Consider the following 18,271-nt stretch of genomic DNA (forward strand, 5'->3'; position numbering starts at 1 on the left):
TTAAACCCACTTCTGGCCTGTTTCTTACTATGGCCTTCAAATATATCCAGATAATAAAATAAAGTATCCGTCAGCTCTGTAACCACCTCATAGAATCCTCAACCTGACCAACGAAGAAACCAAAATCAGTTTTAACCTTCTGTCTCGGAAACGGCTCTTAAAAAAAATAGGAACTGCGTCGCAAATCTTTTTAGCTAATAATGGATTTTGCGGTCCTACTGAGTCCTGCAGCTTACATAGCATTCCTACCCTACTCTTTGCTTTCCCTTCACTTTGAAGCCTCCAGCTATGCATCAGAACCTGGAAGAAAACAGGCAGTTGCAAAGGGCAGCCAAAGTTTGCGTGTCCCTAGGAACCCAAATATCCCTAACCTCACGGTGTGGTGGGATGGAGGACTGGGCGACCTTGCTCGCTCTCACACCTGTCTCGCTCCCACCTCTCCGATGTCAATCTCGCTGCTCGATGTGGCACTATATTACACACACACCTTGTCTCCTTGGTTCCACAAAGAGAGTAATGGTGGCCCCCGATACACAGGAAAACTCGAGCACTTTATACCAGGTGCGGCACAACTCTGGTCCTCCTTGAAGCTTGTGTGTCCTCCTCTGACTCCTATCCTTCAATAACACGTAACGTGCAGTTGTACAGAAGCAATGGAGTCCGTTCTGCCCAACTGGTAGAGCAAGGCATTAGAGTTACCATGGTGAGGGGTTTGATTCCCATTGGGTCACCCGTGCTGATGATGTATGCCCTGAACCAGCTTGTGATGAGTGGGGGGTAGGGATTCTCCCAAGGGAGGCACATTAAGAAGTCCCGCTTTATTAAACGTTCAAGTGTATTACTGCCGCAATGGTGGATGTTTTGTGATTTTTGGGGGATATTTAGATGGTGAATTAATTATGTGGTCATAAAAGAAAAACATGCTCACTCGCTTGCTTCACACTGATTCTTTTTTGTTTTAAACAGGAATGCAAAACACCTGCTCTCGCAGTATTGAGGATCGCTGGGATATTAATAAGTAGGCGGTATAGATGACACTTTAAACATTTGAGGGAGGCTTAAAGACATGCAGGGCTCTCTTTGATGGCGTTTGGAGCCGTTCCCTTGAGGCGCTTAGCGGTGAAACAGAACAAGTGTCGACATATTTAAACCTAGACCCCAGCAACCCGTACAACAGATGCACGCACACTCTCTCTCTCTCTCTCTCTCTCTCTCTCTCTCTCTCTCTCTCTCTCTCTCTCTCTCTCACTAAAATGTCGGATTCTCGCTTGCAGAGGCACCTTCTTTGTCTTTCCCACTTCTTCAGTTCCTCACAGTTCAACCCTCGTCTTCTCATCCTCGTTGCACCGTGTCTCCCTCCCACTCGCTCATTCCCTCTCTGATAAGTGCTTTATTTTTGTTTTGCCCGCTTTCTGTTCTCTGCAAGTCCTCAACATATTCTACAGCTCTACATCTCTCTCTCTACCGGAAATGTTCCTTTCAAGGATGAGCGCTCAAACCTGACTCTATTTCTCTCACTGTCTCTCTCTCTCTCACTCACTCCCTCCCTTATCAGCTCTCGCTCGCTCACTCGCTCTCGTCACTCTTTCACTTTCACTCTGTGTCTCACGCTCACACACACACACACACACACACAGACACACACACACACACACACACACACACAGACACACACACACACACACACACACACACACACACACACACACACTCTCTCTCTCTCGCTACCTGTCAGTTCCTTTGGAGAAGTGAGTTCTTTGGTGACAGATGGTGCCCTGCTTTTCATCTCTATGGCAACCCTGGAGGAGAGGCGGGAGTTGGTGGGCGACAGCAGCTCCTCATTGGCCAGAGAGTCAGTCCTCTTCATGGCGGCCCCTGTGTGGCTGCCGCTGCCCTCCTCCACCAGTGCCACGGTGTCTCTCAGCGTGTGGCTGGGCGACGTGACCCTGGAGTGCGACTCCTCCTGCCCGTCAGTCACTTTAGAGGCCGAGCGGGGCATGGCCATCCCTAGCCCCGCCCCTCCTCCTCCTCCTCCTCCTTGACCGTTGCTCTGCGGCCTTGGGCCGGCGCCCGACGACGGGGACATGGCCGCCTTGCCCTCCCCACCGCCGCCGCCGCCGCCGCCACCCTGGTTGCTGTAGACCTTGTAGCGGATCATGAGGATGATGATGAACACCAGCACGGACGCCACGATGATCCCGCCGATGATGATGATCATAGTCCCGCCCAGGAAGTGGCTGTGCAGGGCCTGGCACTGGCTGAACTCCGTCTCCGTGGTGAAGGACAGGCAGCCCAGGGGACGCGTGGCGGTCAGTGAGGTCACAGCGTCGTCGAACACCGACAGCACGCACAGGTCGTAGGAGCGGCCGGCCGCTAGGTCACGCACCAGGAAGTCGTTGCTGCTGGACGGGATCATCCTGGGAGTGAGGGGAGACATTTACATTCAGGGCATTTTTATCCAAAGCGACTGACAACCATTCATTCACACACCGACAACCAGTCAACCACGCAGGGCGACAGCCAGGGTGAGGTGTCTTGCTCAGGGACACTTCGACACTACAGCTAGAAGGAGCCGGGATCGAACTAGCAACCTTCCGGTTACCAGTCAACCCGCTCTACCTCCTGAGCAACATGCCCCCCCCTAGACGGAAGAAACAGACCGTCAGGTTAATATAGTGGATTTACAGTTCACTCAAAAGTAACAAACTATGTTTGACACACACGCTATGGCGGGGAAAATACCCATGCTACCCGGGCAAGGAATGTAAACCTTTGTTTTAGAGATTGGATATTGACATAAGAAATGGCAGTACACAGATATTCCCATGGGGTGGCATCTGTGCCAGCAAACAAAAATCATTAAAGCAAACAACTCCATGATTCCCGAAGCAGAAGCCATCTCGAGACAGCTGTAAAAGTTACTGGTTTTGAGCACCGTAGCATCATTTTCTATGAATTACAAATCCATCTTCTGTTGATAGCATAATAACCTATGTGAAGGAATGACTAGCAGCCCAGCGATGGCATACACAGTGAAAATGTACCATACCATAAAAAAAAATTAATGTACCTTACAAAAAGCAAGAGAAGTACTAACAATGTGTTCCTCAAAATCAATGATTAAGATTAGGCCCTTGTGTTGCTGCCTTGTTTTGACTTGTGTGTGTGATTGCATTACAGTCGTGGTGATGGGATCTGCAGTGTAATTGTATAATCTTGTGCAGCAGTGCCTGTGGCTTAAGAGCCATCACACTTATTTCCCCAAAGAGTGAGAATTCATAAACCTATGATATGACAAACTGTCTCACAGCTCCACTCATGACTCTTGCACGAGAACCATCTTTAAGCACTGTATTCTCACCCTAAGACATTCTCCTCTCGTTTCTTCATTTCCTCTTCTCTTTGAAGATCCCAAGGTGAACAAAACCTCTCAGGACTCAAGAAGCCAAGAAAATAGCTTGTTACAAAGTTACAAAGCTCTCTCTCTCTCTCTCTCTCTCTCTCTCTCTCTCTCTCTCTCTCTCTCTCTCTCTCTCTCTCTCTCTCTCTCTCTCTCTCTCTCTCTCTCTCTCTCTCTCTCTCTCTCTCTCTTCTTTAAAACTTCCCCCTCTCAACTAGAATATATTACGTACACACATATTCACATGTAATCAAAAGCAGAACAAATGCCTTTTTCAAGTACTGGTGAAACCCACACGGTATTGTTTATCCCAGAAAAAGGTTTGTTTTGTTGTGCTGTGTGGGAGTCCTTCCTCACGGCGTATGTTGGTCCTCAGTCCCTTTCTAATGAGTGAACACATGTTCATGAAGTCATTAGGACACATTAATGCTTTCATTCAGCAGCAAGCACAGCAACCCGACCAGAAAGAACCATACAGTCCTCCTCCCTCTTTATTTTCTTAATAGAATTTAGTATGTTGCCATGTAATGAGTTTATTAATATCATTAAAAAATATGTATAAGTATAGTCCATAATAAGTACTTGCAGCAACAATAACCTTTTCCCAATGTTTATGGGAAAAGTAATGCTTATATTACCAGATAAAAAGAGTTGAGGATCAACAAAGATTATACTTAGGTTGTTTGTTGGTATCACCTGAATACATACATTTAATGATTGAAATAGCTATAACATTACAGAATAACGCATTATTGACTACATTAACTACAGAAAGGACATCCACAGCCAAATGATGTCGGGAAATTCTGTGTTTCCATGGAGATGATGGTCAGGGTTAAGCTTAGTGCTATTCTTTCATAGTATTAGGGCTGGATTTGGTCACAGTGTGTTATGGAGCTCATTTTCGGCAACACGGTGCTTATTAAAGGTATCTGGTCATGGTTACTCCCCCCGTCACCTATTATTAAGCCCTGCACACAACAGGCAATTTAGCATTTCTCTCCACACTTGGTTTTATATCTGTGCAATGCTTGAAGTGTCAGGTACAATGGGCGAAGGTAAGCGTGTGCGTTGGAATGTGTCGTCTAGGATACATGGGCCTCTGAACACACACGCACACACTGCGTGAAAAACCTGATGCTCGGCACCGTGAACGCTGCAAACTCTTGCGTTTGCCCGTGCCATAAATTGTCGATAACTAATCACGGGCACATGATACACAAACACACCCATTCGAGAGTATGGAGGATCTTCTAGGGCCAACCTTATTAGACGGTAATTGTTTTGATACATTTCGGAAATAATGAGGGAATCGTAGGGTGATGTGTGCAGACATGTTCGATAACAACCCCTCCATATTCATTCACGTCCTGCTGTTCTGTGTCATTATCCTCTCATACCTTTCATCCTAACTACTGCCTTCATTGACAACGGCCTCACCACCCGCCTCTGCTCATGTGTAACGACCCTGACGCTAGGGTTAGCTTCAGGGTCAGCGTTTCATTAGCTGTCCATCCGGCCCATCACATTTATCATTCAATCAGCATTAACCGTAATATCCTTTATTATTTTGTTCATAAACTGTGGTTTATTTTTGGACATATTTTTATGATGTAAATCACAAGTGTACTTATTGTAAGTCGCTTTGAATAAAAGCGTCTGTTGAATGGCCTAAATGTAAACGTAAATGTAAAGTATTTGTTTCCATTCATAGATTAAATTGAATTAAATTCCTCCATTCTTGACAAACACAACTCCTGTCCCCTAGATACTGGGTACTACTGGGTCTATTATTCTTAACATAATTAATTAACCCAACTTTTGTTTGGAGTCCCTCATGGGTCATTCTTTGGTCCCATCTATTTGCCTCCCTTCAAGCACACAGTCTGTTGTGTCTACTCGATACAATTACTACAAATCCACGGAGGACCCTCCAGCTGTTTGGTCTGCTAAATCTTGTCTAATCCCTGCAAGACATCATGGTTTCATCGTTCTTCAACCAAACTCCATGAGAACAGAGGTTCTCATCATAAGCCTTGACCATATATAAACTTACATCTAGAAATGTATTCATAATAATTCCAATCATTATCACACTCAGGGAAACTCATGGAAAAAAACAACCTTGCATCATTTATTTTGTAAGTGCCTAGAGATTTTCATGTAAATCTCCTTTCTGAAATGTTTCATATTGATTCTAATCACATTTCTTTCAGACCTAATTCATTTTGACAACTAGAAATGCAATACTTACTGTGTTTTGGTATAGATCCATGTTTGGCAGCACAGTGCCTCCCTGGCATGTCCTCACACCATTCACACACACTCTGGTTCAAACACTGAGCCATTAGGCTTTAAGTGTGCATTACTATGAACAACGTTGCACTTGATTGAACCAGGACCACCAACCCCCCCCCCCCCCCCCCGGTAAGGTACATTGTGAGATAAATCAATCAATGAAACGTTATTTATATAGTGCCTTTCGTGGACAATTGCAATGCAAGGTGCTTAACTATTCAAAACTATTCAACTATTCAAGATAAATAAATAAATAAATAAAATGTATGAAGAGAATGCTGAGCTAAATTGGTATGTTTTAAGGCTGTTCCAGAGGACCATAGACACTAAGAGCCGCCCCCCCCATAGGTCTCTGTCCTCACAGGGGACCAACTATGAGGCCAGTGCCAGAGGACCAGAGTGATCTAGAAGGAGCATACATCAGAATCATGTCTGACAAGTGATCGGGTGCTAATCCATTGAGGGTTTTGAAAACCAACTTTAAAATCTATTCTAGAACTCACAGGCAACCGGTGAAGGAACTTTAGGACAGGTGAGATGTGATGTTGCGGTTTGTGTATAGCAAAGGTGTGGCCAGCTTGAAGTCAGAAAGGCCCTAATGGCTGCTAATTGGCTCATTATCAGCAGTCGTACCTTGTCAGTACTGTCCACATCAGTGACAGGTCATTGTAAGGGCTCATTAGAACAGTTAACTGACACTGCCTACCCTATCTGTGTGTGTGTGCAGTGTGCACAGTGCCCGCTCATGAGTTATGTTTTATCAAATTTTATCCAAGCACAGATGACATTTCCTCATTCCCATTCGAGCATATGCTAGTGTGTGTGTGTGTGTGTGTGTGTGTGTGTGTGTGCGCGCACGTTAATGTGCAGTTGTGTGTTTGCGTTTCTTAATTTGCATGCAAATGCTTGTGTGTGACAGTGGCTGACATTTCCATGCTGTCTGGATTCAGTTATCTTGACTGACAGAAGGTGTTTATTTGGTAAACACTGTCCATCAACACACACACACACACACACACACACATACAGGTGCTGTCACGTCCAGTGAACTTGGTCCCGAGCGTTGATCTCTGCCGGGCGTCGGGTGAATACTTGTGATAATGTGTCCTGACTGTTTTCTTATTTAATTAAATGTGCCAATTATCCCTTAAGAGCAGACAGAACAGAACCCAACACGGCTGAGGTTGACAGCGCTCAGGGAGACACCGTGGCCGAAGTCATCTGAGCTCCAACAGATGGAGCAACGCACGGGCGGATGGAGGGGATAAATAGATAAACATGTTACATCCGCACGATCAAGGAAGCCTTCTGAAATATGGCAAAAGCATCTGGTCATCAACGCAGCGCAGGTCTTGCAGGTGCGGTGACTTAAGTTTGAGGATGCGAGTTGTATGTTGTGAATATAAATACGGAATTTTCTGGTGCTACGCCCGTATTCTGCTGATTTTTTTTTGCTGGGCCAATTCCTCTTCCTGTCACTATGGTCTATCTATTTTCCTGGGTAATGTAATTTACTTTAAGGGTCTCTAGTGATTTTTCCTTTTGGGTCTGGGTCCTTCATAACTTCTTATTTTTCGTCTTTATTTCCCTCCCTGCGCCCCGCACTGACCTGGAGGTCCCCTCTCCTGACCCTCTTCCTGCACCACTCTGCATTTCCTCATGCAACCATAAATGATACCAGCATTGCCAAGTCGTCCAAAGCATCTTTACTTTGAAAAGACACACCAGGAGAGAATTTAACCGTATTATCAGTTACACTTATATATCCTTTATTTTGCTTTATCGTGGTGGAAAACATATAATCTTGTTTCCTTTGGCACCATCTCTATTCCTCATACACAGAGGTGCACAGATGTTTACTGTATGGGTTATCTCCCGTTGTATCTTCCCTTTTCCTTGACTGAAGACCTCAGTCTCACAGACTGTGGCGGGGGGTATAGAATAGGGGGGAATAGAGCGGGAACAATAGAATTGTTCACACAAAGGATTGTGTTTGTGATAAATAGTCCGGTTAAAGGATAATAGCTAGGGTGTTCCGCTCGCGACTAAAGGTCCTGTGTTAATTGCAACCATCTGGAGTCAGTGTAAGTCACTGTGAATAAAGCGTCTGCTATGAGTCAATTAGTACTTCAAAGAAAAGTCTTGTCCACCCGCATGACAACAGGAAGTCATTGTGTAACTGCTCTTGCTGCGGATGGGGCTCTGCCATCATGTCACCAGAGGCTTCACAGGGTCCATACTGCATAGATCTATGGAACACATTTAATTTTTCTCATAGGTGTCAGAACCAGCTGAAACAGCCTCAGTATTATTATCCTTAGTATAAGAACAAATCAGGAAGCCAGCCTCCAGGGTCTATCAGCTCTTATTGCCTATGATTAATGTTCCCACTTAGCCTGGCTATTAAGCTCAATCGTAGATTGCACGTTGGTCTGGAGAAGCTGCTGTCATTTTCTTCAGCACAAGAGGCGTGATCAACGGGTGTAGTTCAAATGACTCTGTACACAATTGGCTGCTTGCCGTCACTTCCATGTCGTCATTGTGTTAAACCAGCCAATAGCGCGCCAGGGGGAAAAGCCAGCTTGGTGATTGGCTCCCGCAAAAACGTATCGAAACTAGAAAGAAATGTATTGCTCTTCTCCAGACCCTTCTGCAGGGCGAACTCAAATCACTGGCAGAACAGGCGGGGCTACCCAGTCTAGTTCCCACTATCAGTCATTCTTTCCTTCTGTTCTCTTTTACTTTAATAATGTGTCCTTCTTACCCGCCCTCTAATCTTGGCATGCCCCTTGCACATAGTGTAATTTACCTTTAGACAGGTATAGAATATGTACAATAGTCAAAGAAACTGATCCTATTTTGATTAGTCTGTTTGCCGTTACCCTATGAGGTTTTTAAAAACAGCTGTCAATCAAGTGGTGTTTCAATGACTCGTCTCCACATCAAACCCCTAAAGAATGTGGATGAAATGCACCACAGTACAATACAAAGGGAGTTGTCCTCATAATCCAGTGGTTAATAACAGCCCACTCACTGCACCATCTGTGTCCTCAGACCGCATCAGAATCAATGGGTTAGGGTAAGGGCTATCACTTATTATATTATATATTATATTATACAATATATTATCATGGTATCTCATACTACAGACACCATTTCTTCATATACCGTACATACGGATACATAAACGATCACAAAGACAAAGAAATGCTACATATCTCTCTAGTTTAAAGTGGTAATCTCCAAGACCCACCAACTATTTCCCTGTGAATAAATGCATGTTAAGTCATCGCCGACTGACCAGTGGTCACTGATGAAAGCCCCTGCAGTCACAGTGTTAACGTGATGAACTGCATGTCGGTGGCGACGTTCCCGCCAAGCATTCAAATCCCAAGTGGCGCAGATAGTGATACTTTTTGTGAGCAGATGCTCGCCAGCAGTGGTGGTTCCCCCAGAGAGCGAATGGCGAGGCGTCCACAGCAACAGACTCTCAGGCTCAATCGCGTGTGTGGCTGCTGTCTTGTCCTCACCATAGGTGCCGCCAAAGAGTGCAAAACTCTTCAGGATTGTCACTTTAAATAGAATTTATCCAATGGTGTCTGTCGCAAATCTGCTGGCTCTGGCACAGACAGCAGCTGTCATAGCGTTTTAATTCTGAAGCATCGTGCCCTCGGTGCAGACACACAACATTGGAGTAGTAGGTTGAAGTGAAATAAACAACTAGAGGGAATAGATGGGTGAGCAAACACCCAGACTCCGGGACAGCTCAGTATCTCTGACAGCGGCGTCTCTGGTCAAACGGCGCTTATTGTAATTGCTTGTTTCTAAACGGGCTGAAATTGTGCCACACAAACCTAGACCAAGTGCCATCGACTTATTATGTTTCAGGACGGTGGAGAGGAGCAGAGCCTTCACAGCTCACCAAGGGGATGGGGCTGGTAGGAACCATTAATATTCTACTGTTTCAGGGTCACACACACACACACACACACACACATAATTCACATCTATGGGCGCACCAATTAGCCTGACCTTCAGGTCTTTCTCTAGGTAAGAAGGAACTGGAGCATATATATATATGTATTTGAGGAGAACATGCAGGCATGCAGGACAGGACAGAGTACAGACTATCTCGCTCCTTCTCGCACCCGCAGAAACACACACCACACGCACACATGCACGCAAAAACAAAAACAAAAAAGCTGTCCCATGCTGTGGCTGTCATAATCACACAGAGGGAAATGTCTTTTAGTGAAGCGGGAGAGGCTGACAGAATCAATTAGCTGCCAGGGTGAATAGAGGATACTGCTTCAGCCATAGGCTCACCGCTCGCTGTGTCTTTATCCAGCCCAGCTGTGTACCCGAGTGCTTTTCTGTATGGATGTCGCAGTTGTGTATATGCAGTTTTAGTGTTATAAAGCATGTGTGTGTGTGTGTGTATGTGTGTGTGTGTGTGTGTGTGTGTGTGTGTGTGTGTGTGTGTGTGTGTGTGTGTGTGTGCGTGCGTGTGTGGATGGTTTTGTGTGTCTTTTTCTGTATGGATGTTGCATTTGTGTATATGCAGTAATGTGGGTGTGATGTGTGGTCATGTGTGTGATTATCTGCGTATATAATTTTTTCTTTATTTGTGTGTGTGTCGCAGACTATGTTGTGTGTGTGTGTGTGTGTATGTGTGTGTGTGTGTGTGTGTGTGTGTGTGTGTGTGTGTGGTGTGTGCACACATGCATATGGTTTTCTTTATTTCTGTGCAGAGGTTGTCTGTATCTGTGTGTGTGTATATGTGTCTGTATCTGGGTATGTATCTCAATCTCCATCTGTGACTCTGTCTGTGTATATACGGTTCAATGGGCAAATAGGAATGATAGACCGAGAGAGGAAAGATAGACTCGAGGAGGGACAGACTGACAGAGGACGGATGGACTGAGAGAGGTAGGACAGACAGAGGGGACAGATGGACTGAGAGATGAAGGATGAGAGAGGAAGAGTGTCATAGTGTGCATGTTTATCTTTAGGATGAACCCCTTTCTCTCTATTCTTCTGCCTCAGCGATTTTTGTCTCACAACGTGAGCACCACAAATCATTGCGATGTTCCGACAGTTAGAAGCCGCCCAAAAGCCAGTGTCAAACTTTAAGCTCACCAATGCTAAATGCTTGTTTCTGAGGATAGCTCACCCGAGAGCGGCTCTGAGTATCAATATTATGGATGGCAGGGGACGCTTTGACCCTTGCACTATAGCACAGCGGCATTTAATCAGCCACTGTGAAGGGAAACTTATGTGAAAAAACGGTTTTCAATAATTTTGTAGAGCGAAGATTCAAAAGCATAGGGCCTTTATTTAACTGGGCTGAGAGCATTTATCTAGAACATGGCTGCAAATCACTGACAGTTTTTTTGGGCTGCAACCCTGAGCATAATGGAAACGTTTTGCATAAACTCCCTGGATGAAGAAGGCATTTTCATGGAACTTCCCCGTTTAGTTGCTTTGATTGTGTGGCAAAGGGTGGTCCGGACGTCTGAAATGAGATCCAGGATATGTTCCTGACAACAAAACTGTCCTATTGTACTGCATTCGAGCCAGATGTAAAAGGTAACCCATGAATCACTTGAACATGTCGATTGTGCTGCAATCTGGGAAAATTAGGGGTATGGACGGTAGTACATTCAATAACAAAAATATATTGACATTGAAATACTGCAAGCACGCTCTAGACTTTCAGCAATTGCGCAGACTGACGTGATTGTGATTGAAAAACAACCATTTGGCCCAGATGAAAGCCGGACTCCAATGATCCAAGGGTCCAATCACAACACGGAGCTGACAAAGTGCTCCGCCACCACACTAATGAAGTCATGCCCTTTGTTGGTATGATACATGATGCATGGGGCACCCGCACACACACGCACACACACATGCAAACGCACACACGCACACACACACACACACACACACGCACACACGCACAGACACCCACACACACAGACACCCACACACACACACACACACACAGACACCCACACACACACACACACACACACACATACACACACACACACACACAGGCACGCACACACACACACACACACACACACACACACACACACACACACACACATACACACACACACACACACACACACACACTTAATCCTGATGTAATAGGTTAGATGCCACTGCACCGGGTCTCGACTCATTTATCAAAACTATCGATTTGCGAAGCGCCGAAGGCCCATCAGCAATTGAGGGCGATGAGGGGGAGAGAGAGGGGGAGAGAGAGGGGGAGAGAGAGGGGAGCCCCTGGAGAGTATGTATACAGTGAACTTTTCAGATTAAAGTCTAATTCTGCATCCGTCCTTAGTGCGTGTGGGCAGGGCGGCGAGCCGGCCTAATGTTGGCTAATGGCTGGCAGCGGCTGGAGACTGATGACATCTCAGAGATTCAGTACACTCTGGAGGTCCACGGGAGCTTCTGGTGGCACCGGGGTGGAATACTTCAAGTTAAATAGCCTACGGCGTTGTAATTAAAATGAAAACTATGCAGATGATTAGGGATTTGGAGCTCACAGCAAAATAGACTAATTCCACACCGCTGAGTGGCTTTCATTATCTACCGATGATTTTGAGTCATAACTGTGGCAGGCAGAGAAAATCCTGCCCGTGATTAGGGAATAAGGTTAAAGGAGACAGCGACTTAGAGCAGGAGTGGAATAAAGAGACTCACAGTGTCTCATCCAGGGAATACAGTGGGGAACCGAGAGGGAGTAGGGTAGAGAGTCTGAGGTGACAGGTCTGACAGAGGGAAGATCAAAATAAAAACAGTACACAGACAAGGAAGGCTCAGGTGGGAATGGAGGATTCAAGCGGTTTGCCTTTATGAGCAAACAATGAACAATAATATTGATGTTCTGCAGGCCATACTGTCAGGTGAGCTGACACACGGCAATGTGTTTACACCTTCATAAACACATTGCCTGCAAATTGTCTACTTGTGTTATGCAAATACGGTATGGCTGTCAGCGGTGATAACAGAAGAAAGAACAGAATACACACGCACAGACACAGTGCGTGTAGACAGCCGGACATGTTGTCATGTCACCGTATGAACCCATGCACTTGGTTGACACATACAGCGTGGAGAACAGCGACACCCCATAGATCATTCTAAATTAGAATTGATGCTTTTGCATATGAGTGTACCCCGTGGGGACCAACCATAAAGCAGACTGGGCCAGCGTATCTCACACACACACACACACACACACACACACACACACACACACACACACACACACACACACACACACACACACACACACACACACACACACACACACACACAGGAAAATTTTGCATTGTTTTGTTGCATGTTTTAACAGCCTATGTGGCTGTTAAAAGCATCTGGGCTTTGACGCTTACATCCCGCATGAGTATCAATATAAGAAGCTAACAATCTATTACAGGAGATCACAAAAGGACCATCCGAAGAAAAGCAAGGAAGAAATAGCGCTGTTCAAAACGCGCTGTTCAAAACACACATGCTCCTTTCAGCTATTAGCATAGATCATTAGGTAGACCTGCGATGGGAAGCGTTTGAGCAATGGGCTCTATGCGTCTATGTATTGTACATCCCCCATTACTTCTAATATAAACTCCCAGGGAGAAGATACAACATTGTTAATGACACAGAGTAGCCATATTGCAATCCATCCTGTCGCCATCCATGAAACTAGTGCCTGAACAACATTCATTTTGAAGCTGTTGACATTAAGCGTGTCCAGTAGGAGTTACCTCAAAGCTGTAGTGTGTAGGACTGAGTGGCATTTGGTTGTTGGGTTGCAGATTGGAACCACCCTTTTGAAAGATGTTGGACAGGCTATGGTCTGAACTGGCCTGTGAAGTGCAATCAGGTCATTATCCAGGACAGCATCAAGTATCGTAATGATGAGGTTGGAACCTTGATGAGGTTCCTTGAGAGATTTATAAATTGTATTTAGTTATTTATTCAGTAAAACTATGGGTGTTAAGATAGCGGTTATAGAACCGCTCCAGATCCGTTTGTTGTCCATTCTCGGCGACTGTAGAAACATGGTGGGCTCCGTGGGAGAGGACTCAATCCCTATGTAGATTCAAAGGGCTCATTCTGAAGATAACACAAATCTTATCTTCATGGGATCATGTGGTTATTAAAACGTACTTATGAATATTATATACAATTTCTGCTGAGACTTTTTCGCTGGATGCCACTAAATTCTAAACACTGCACCTTGACATTAATTATGATGGCAGTGCCCAATCAGCTGCTGTTGTTATTGTATGCATCATGTCACCGTACGAGTTTCCTTTACAATGAACGTGCCGCGATCGCAGAGTATCGCTCACCTGGGCACAGGAATGTGGCCAGGTGACCTCCCAGGTAACCCTAACCCTAACCCTAATGTTTTCCAGCACTCGCATTAAAATATATTATTTTTTACGGCCATTACACACGGTTCACATAGACCCTCAACACGCCAGCCTGAATACCGTGAATACCTGAAAGAAACCCTTCATTTTACTTCCAACGCACCGCACAGCGACGAGGCTCCACTCCGCCCATCTTTTGAACAAAGCGGATGGAGCGCCAAATAAAGAGGTAAGACGACCCTCCAGAGATCCGCACGCTCCCCGTGCGGAGCCTTGAATGCCAAGTATGGTTGCTTTGAAGAGGATGAGCAGGCCTTGTTGTACTTCGCTCAGTTTGCCCGCATCCTCCTTCCACACACAAGACCGCCACTCCCGACGCACCAGGCCTATCTGCCGGGGCGGGGGGGGGGGCTGACAGCACCTCTTCACGTCTGGGTTTGTAGTGGATGAACGGTGGATCTAACCATACACTATTCCCCTCTGGTTGTTGTCCTTTTACCTTCTTTTTTTTTCATCTCCGAGAGCCCAACAGAAACGAGGCGTATGCAGCAGTGGTTGAAATGGAAAATCTTATTTGTTTTGTTTTTTTGGTGCTTTTTTTCTAAAAGTTCTCGTTGCAAACTTGTGCTGTCGAGAAGTGAGTTTTTGAGAGCTTTGTTTGCAGTGCACCGCTCAATTAGAAACTGCAGGTTTGTGTCTTACTTTTTTTTTGTTTGAGTTGGCCCCGATGCCTGAACTAGACAAGGAAGAATGAAAGCAATATGTAGTTAAAGTCTTCAGCTAACGAGCAAGTTTTAAAGGCCAGGGAATGAACTCAAACTCAGCGCCTCTCTTGACTATCGTCTTTGTAAGTAAAAAACCTAGGAATCTGAAAACAATATAGTACTATATATTACAAATACTGAACAGATGGTGACCTAGTTTCAACTCATCTTGAATTTTGTTTTTGAGTGTGCACGTGTGTTTGTCTGCGTGTGTGTGTTAATAGTTGTAAAGCTTGGAAGGGCAAGGGCTGTTTGCGTTATGTGTTATATTTCATTCTGCCCCCTCACTCATAGACTGACTTGTTCTGATTATCTCTCCTGCCCCCCCTCTTATTTCTTTATGATTATGATAAATCAGGAATTGATTGTGTCAACTGTTAAGTATCTGCTGACCTCCAGCTGCATTCTGTGCCCAATTTAGTCCCAAAGTCAGAGGTTACCAGGTTATAGAGAGCCCCCCACAGACACTGCTCCCTCCCCACTCCCTTCTCTCCTTCATCCTCCCTTCTCTCCTCCCCTCCACCCTTTGCCCTTTTTTTGTGTTATCTATTTTTGTACGTGTTCTTCACCAAAAGCCTATTTTTTCCTTCCATTTTTCTCTCCTTCCATCACGTTTTTTTTAGACATTTTCTTTGATTTGTTCATGTGTGTACCCTTTATCTTTCTCCCCCTCCCTCTCCTCCCCCCTTCTGCTTAATTGTGATTTTTACACACTCTTTCTCACTCACTCTCTCTTTCTCTCTCACCTTTCAGTTTTTTCTATTGTCAGAAGTGAACCGTAATAAACCAAAAAATTAAATGAAAATGAAATTCTTTGAAGTTATTGTAATTCACTATGGATAAGAGCACCATATGCCTCATATGGGCATGGAAATGTCCAGGAAAGACAGAAGCAGTACTCTGAAAGCTATATTTTCCCAGTGAACGGTTTGAAATAGGATTTTATAATCAGTGGGAATTTATTACAAGGCTGAAGCATTATAGATACCGCTTCTTTGACTAATGGGAATAAGCTTCAGATTTAGCTCTTTTAGCTCAATACTTTTTTTTAGAATTCAGTGTTAACAGAATTCTACTTTCACATTGAGAGAGCCTTAATAAATACTGATATACACTTAGAAGTTTCATGCTTAGAAATGAATAAGTGATATATATATATACATACATATACTATACATACTCTGAGCCTACATATATATATATATATATATATATATATATATATATATATATATATATATATATATATATACTATACATACTCTGAGCCTACACATGAAGAATTCAGAGCTTTTGACATATGTAATTTAAAATTAGTGACTTTTTTATTGATAGTTAATTAATTTAAAATACATCTGGGGCCAACACATAAAATATTGACAGTACAATACATGGCAGCTTTTCTAATATGGTGATGTACAATCCTGAGCAATAAATCCACCTCTTCAGAATACAGATGTTACAGGCTTAACCTCTGCAGGGCTTAGGGAGACAACAATGGCAACACAATGGAAAGTAATTGGCAGTGATGCAAAAGCCAGGGAGAGCCAAATAATAGCAGAAATAGAGATAATGAGAGAGTGAGAGACAGAGAGAGGGTGGAGAGTGGTGTTTAGCAGGTGGCATTGCTACAGTTTTGATTTTAGTGGGCTTGTTCAGTTGCTCTTAAAGGATGGTTAAGGATGCTATGCACAGGCACTGATTGATGTGCAATGTAAGTGTAGAACCCTCATCTGCTTTGGATCCTAGGGATCAAAAGCCTTGAAAATACATACTTATGAACATTTGTACTTTCCTTCCACATAAACAAGAACATCCTGGTGATCTCAATGCCAACGGCCATGCCCATAAAGTATCAACATATGATAAATATGACGTCTCCATGGACCGCGATCGATAGTTTGCGAGTACCTTTAATCAAATGATGTCCCCATCTCTCGCATTGATGGTCAAACGGGCTGACAGGTGTATTGCAACTTTAAGACTGAATCCACACACCAGCAGGGAATTGACAAATTAAATAAAACCCTGGTCAATAATGTTGCAGACTGTGATACAGAATTAACCCAGAGAACGTGATTAGCTCTTATAGGAACAATTGATTTTTTCGTTCTCTCCTGATCGCCATTGTAATACAGTTAACCGACATTCGCCCTCCACAGAGAACACAAGAAAAACCACTAAGCCTGCTCAACTCGGCAGACAACATTATCAATTTGAAACAAGACAAAACTACGTGAGCTTTTTTTCTTAACCTTTACCCTAGAATTCCCCCGCAGAACAATGCGAACGGGAGAGAGACAGTGGATTAGATTCGACTGGATCTGAATTGAGTGGATGGAAGTGCTGTCTGTTGATCCAGGCATATTACAGTGAAGAGGAAGGAGAGTGAAACTTTATTGAACCAGTAAAACTACTGTGTTAAACTGTGTACAACCTGGTCTCACAGGAATCCATGAAATGACCACGGACACTTAACTCAAAACCCGTGGTGGCCTCATGGAGTCACTGATATGTCCGTGATATGCCCACGGAATTTTCTCCAATGCAAGTTAAGGACACTCATATTCTGTGGCACACACACATATCCCTGTTTCAACGACCGAGTCAACCTGGTCTCACACGGATCCGTGAAATGACCATATACATATATACTGTATATACTGTATATATACATATATATATATATATATATATATATATATATTGTATATATGAATGAAATTCATATTGACGGTATGGCACTATAGCCCTATTCTCGCCCATACACCCATCTTGAATTTAATAGACCATTTTCGTTGCTTCGAGGAGGTCTGGTGGTCTCTGTATATAATAAATAAATAAATAAATAAATATATATAAATATGTATGTATATATATATATATATACATATTTAGACATATATATATATATATATATATATATTTATTTTGTTGCTTCGAGGAGGTCTGGTGGTCTCTGTATATAATAAATAAATAAATATATATATATACACATCCATACATACATATATATGCATAAATAAATAAATAAATAAATAAATATATATATATATATAATGATAACGCCAAGAAAATAAAGGCTACATGGTTATAATAATGTAGTGACACTCGTATTCTTTAAGAGTTTGTGTGTTATGTGTTTGCATTGTATTTCGTTGTCCGTTATGACAGTTGTTCTATGTGCATGCATTGGAATGTTCTACTTGTCAATCAGTGTGGGGGGCGAATCGCCTGGTCAGCTGGGGGAGGGGCTTGGGAGAACAGGAGGGTGGGGGCAGGCGCATTGAAGGATTCTGAGTTCTGCGGTGTGTGCGTTCCGGTGAACCTGCGGTTGTGTGTGTATTTTGGCCGTTGGTTACGGCGTTACAGTGACCAAGTTTGTACAATAAATGTTCGTACAAGTC

The 18,271-nt window shown here is 43.9% G+C and overlaps 1 protein-coding gene across 1 annotated transcript in view; it reads right to left on the reverse strand.

Annotated features, from left to right (window-relative positions):
* Positions 1-1,058: 1,058 nt before the first annotated feature.
* LOC311342349 (leucine-rich repeat and fibronectin type III domain-containing protein 1-like protein) overlaps positions 1,059-18,271 on the reverse strand; it is a gene marked incomplete at both ends in the record, with an annotated part of 36,359 nt that continues 19,146 nt past the window's right edge. The window contains 2 exons of the mRNA XM_084467197.1: positions 1,059-1,112; positions 1,712-2,417. Coding sequence (XP_084323323.1) covers positions 1,059-1,112; positions 1,712-2,417 — 760 coding nt within the window. The remainder of the gene's footprint in view (positions 1,113-1,711; positions 2,418-18,271) is intronic.

The sequence above is a fragment of the Micromesistius poutassou genome (genome assembly GCF_964030765.1).
Source record: "Micromesistius poutassou genome assembly, chromosome: 4".
Lineage (NCBI taxonomy): Eukaryota > Metazoa > Chordata > Actinopteri > Gadiformes > Gadidae > Micromesistius > Micromesistius poutassou.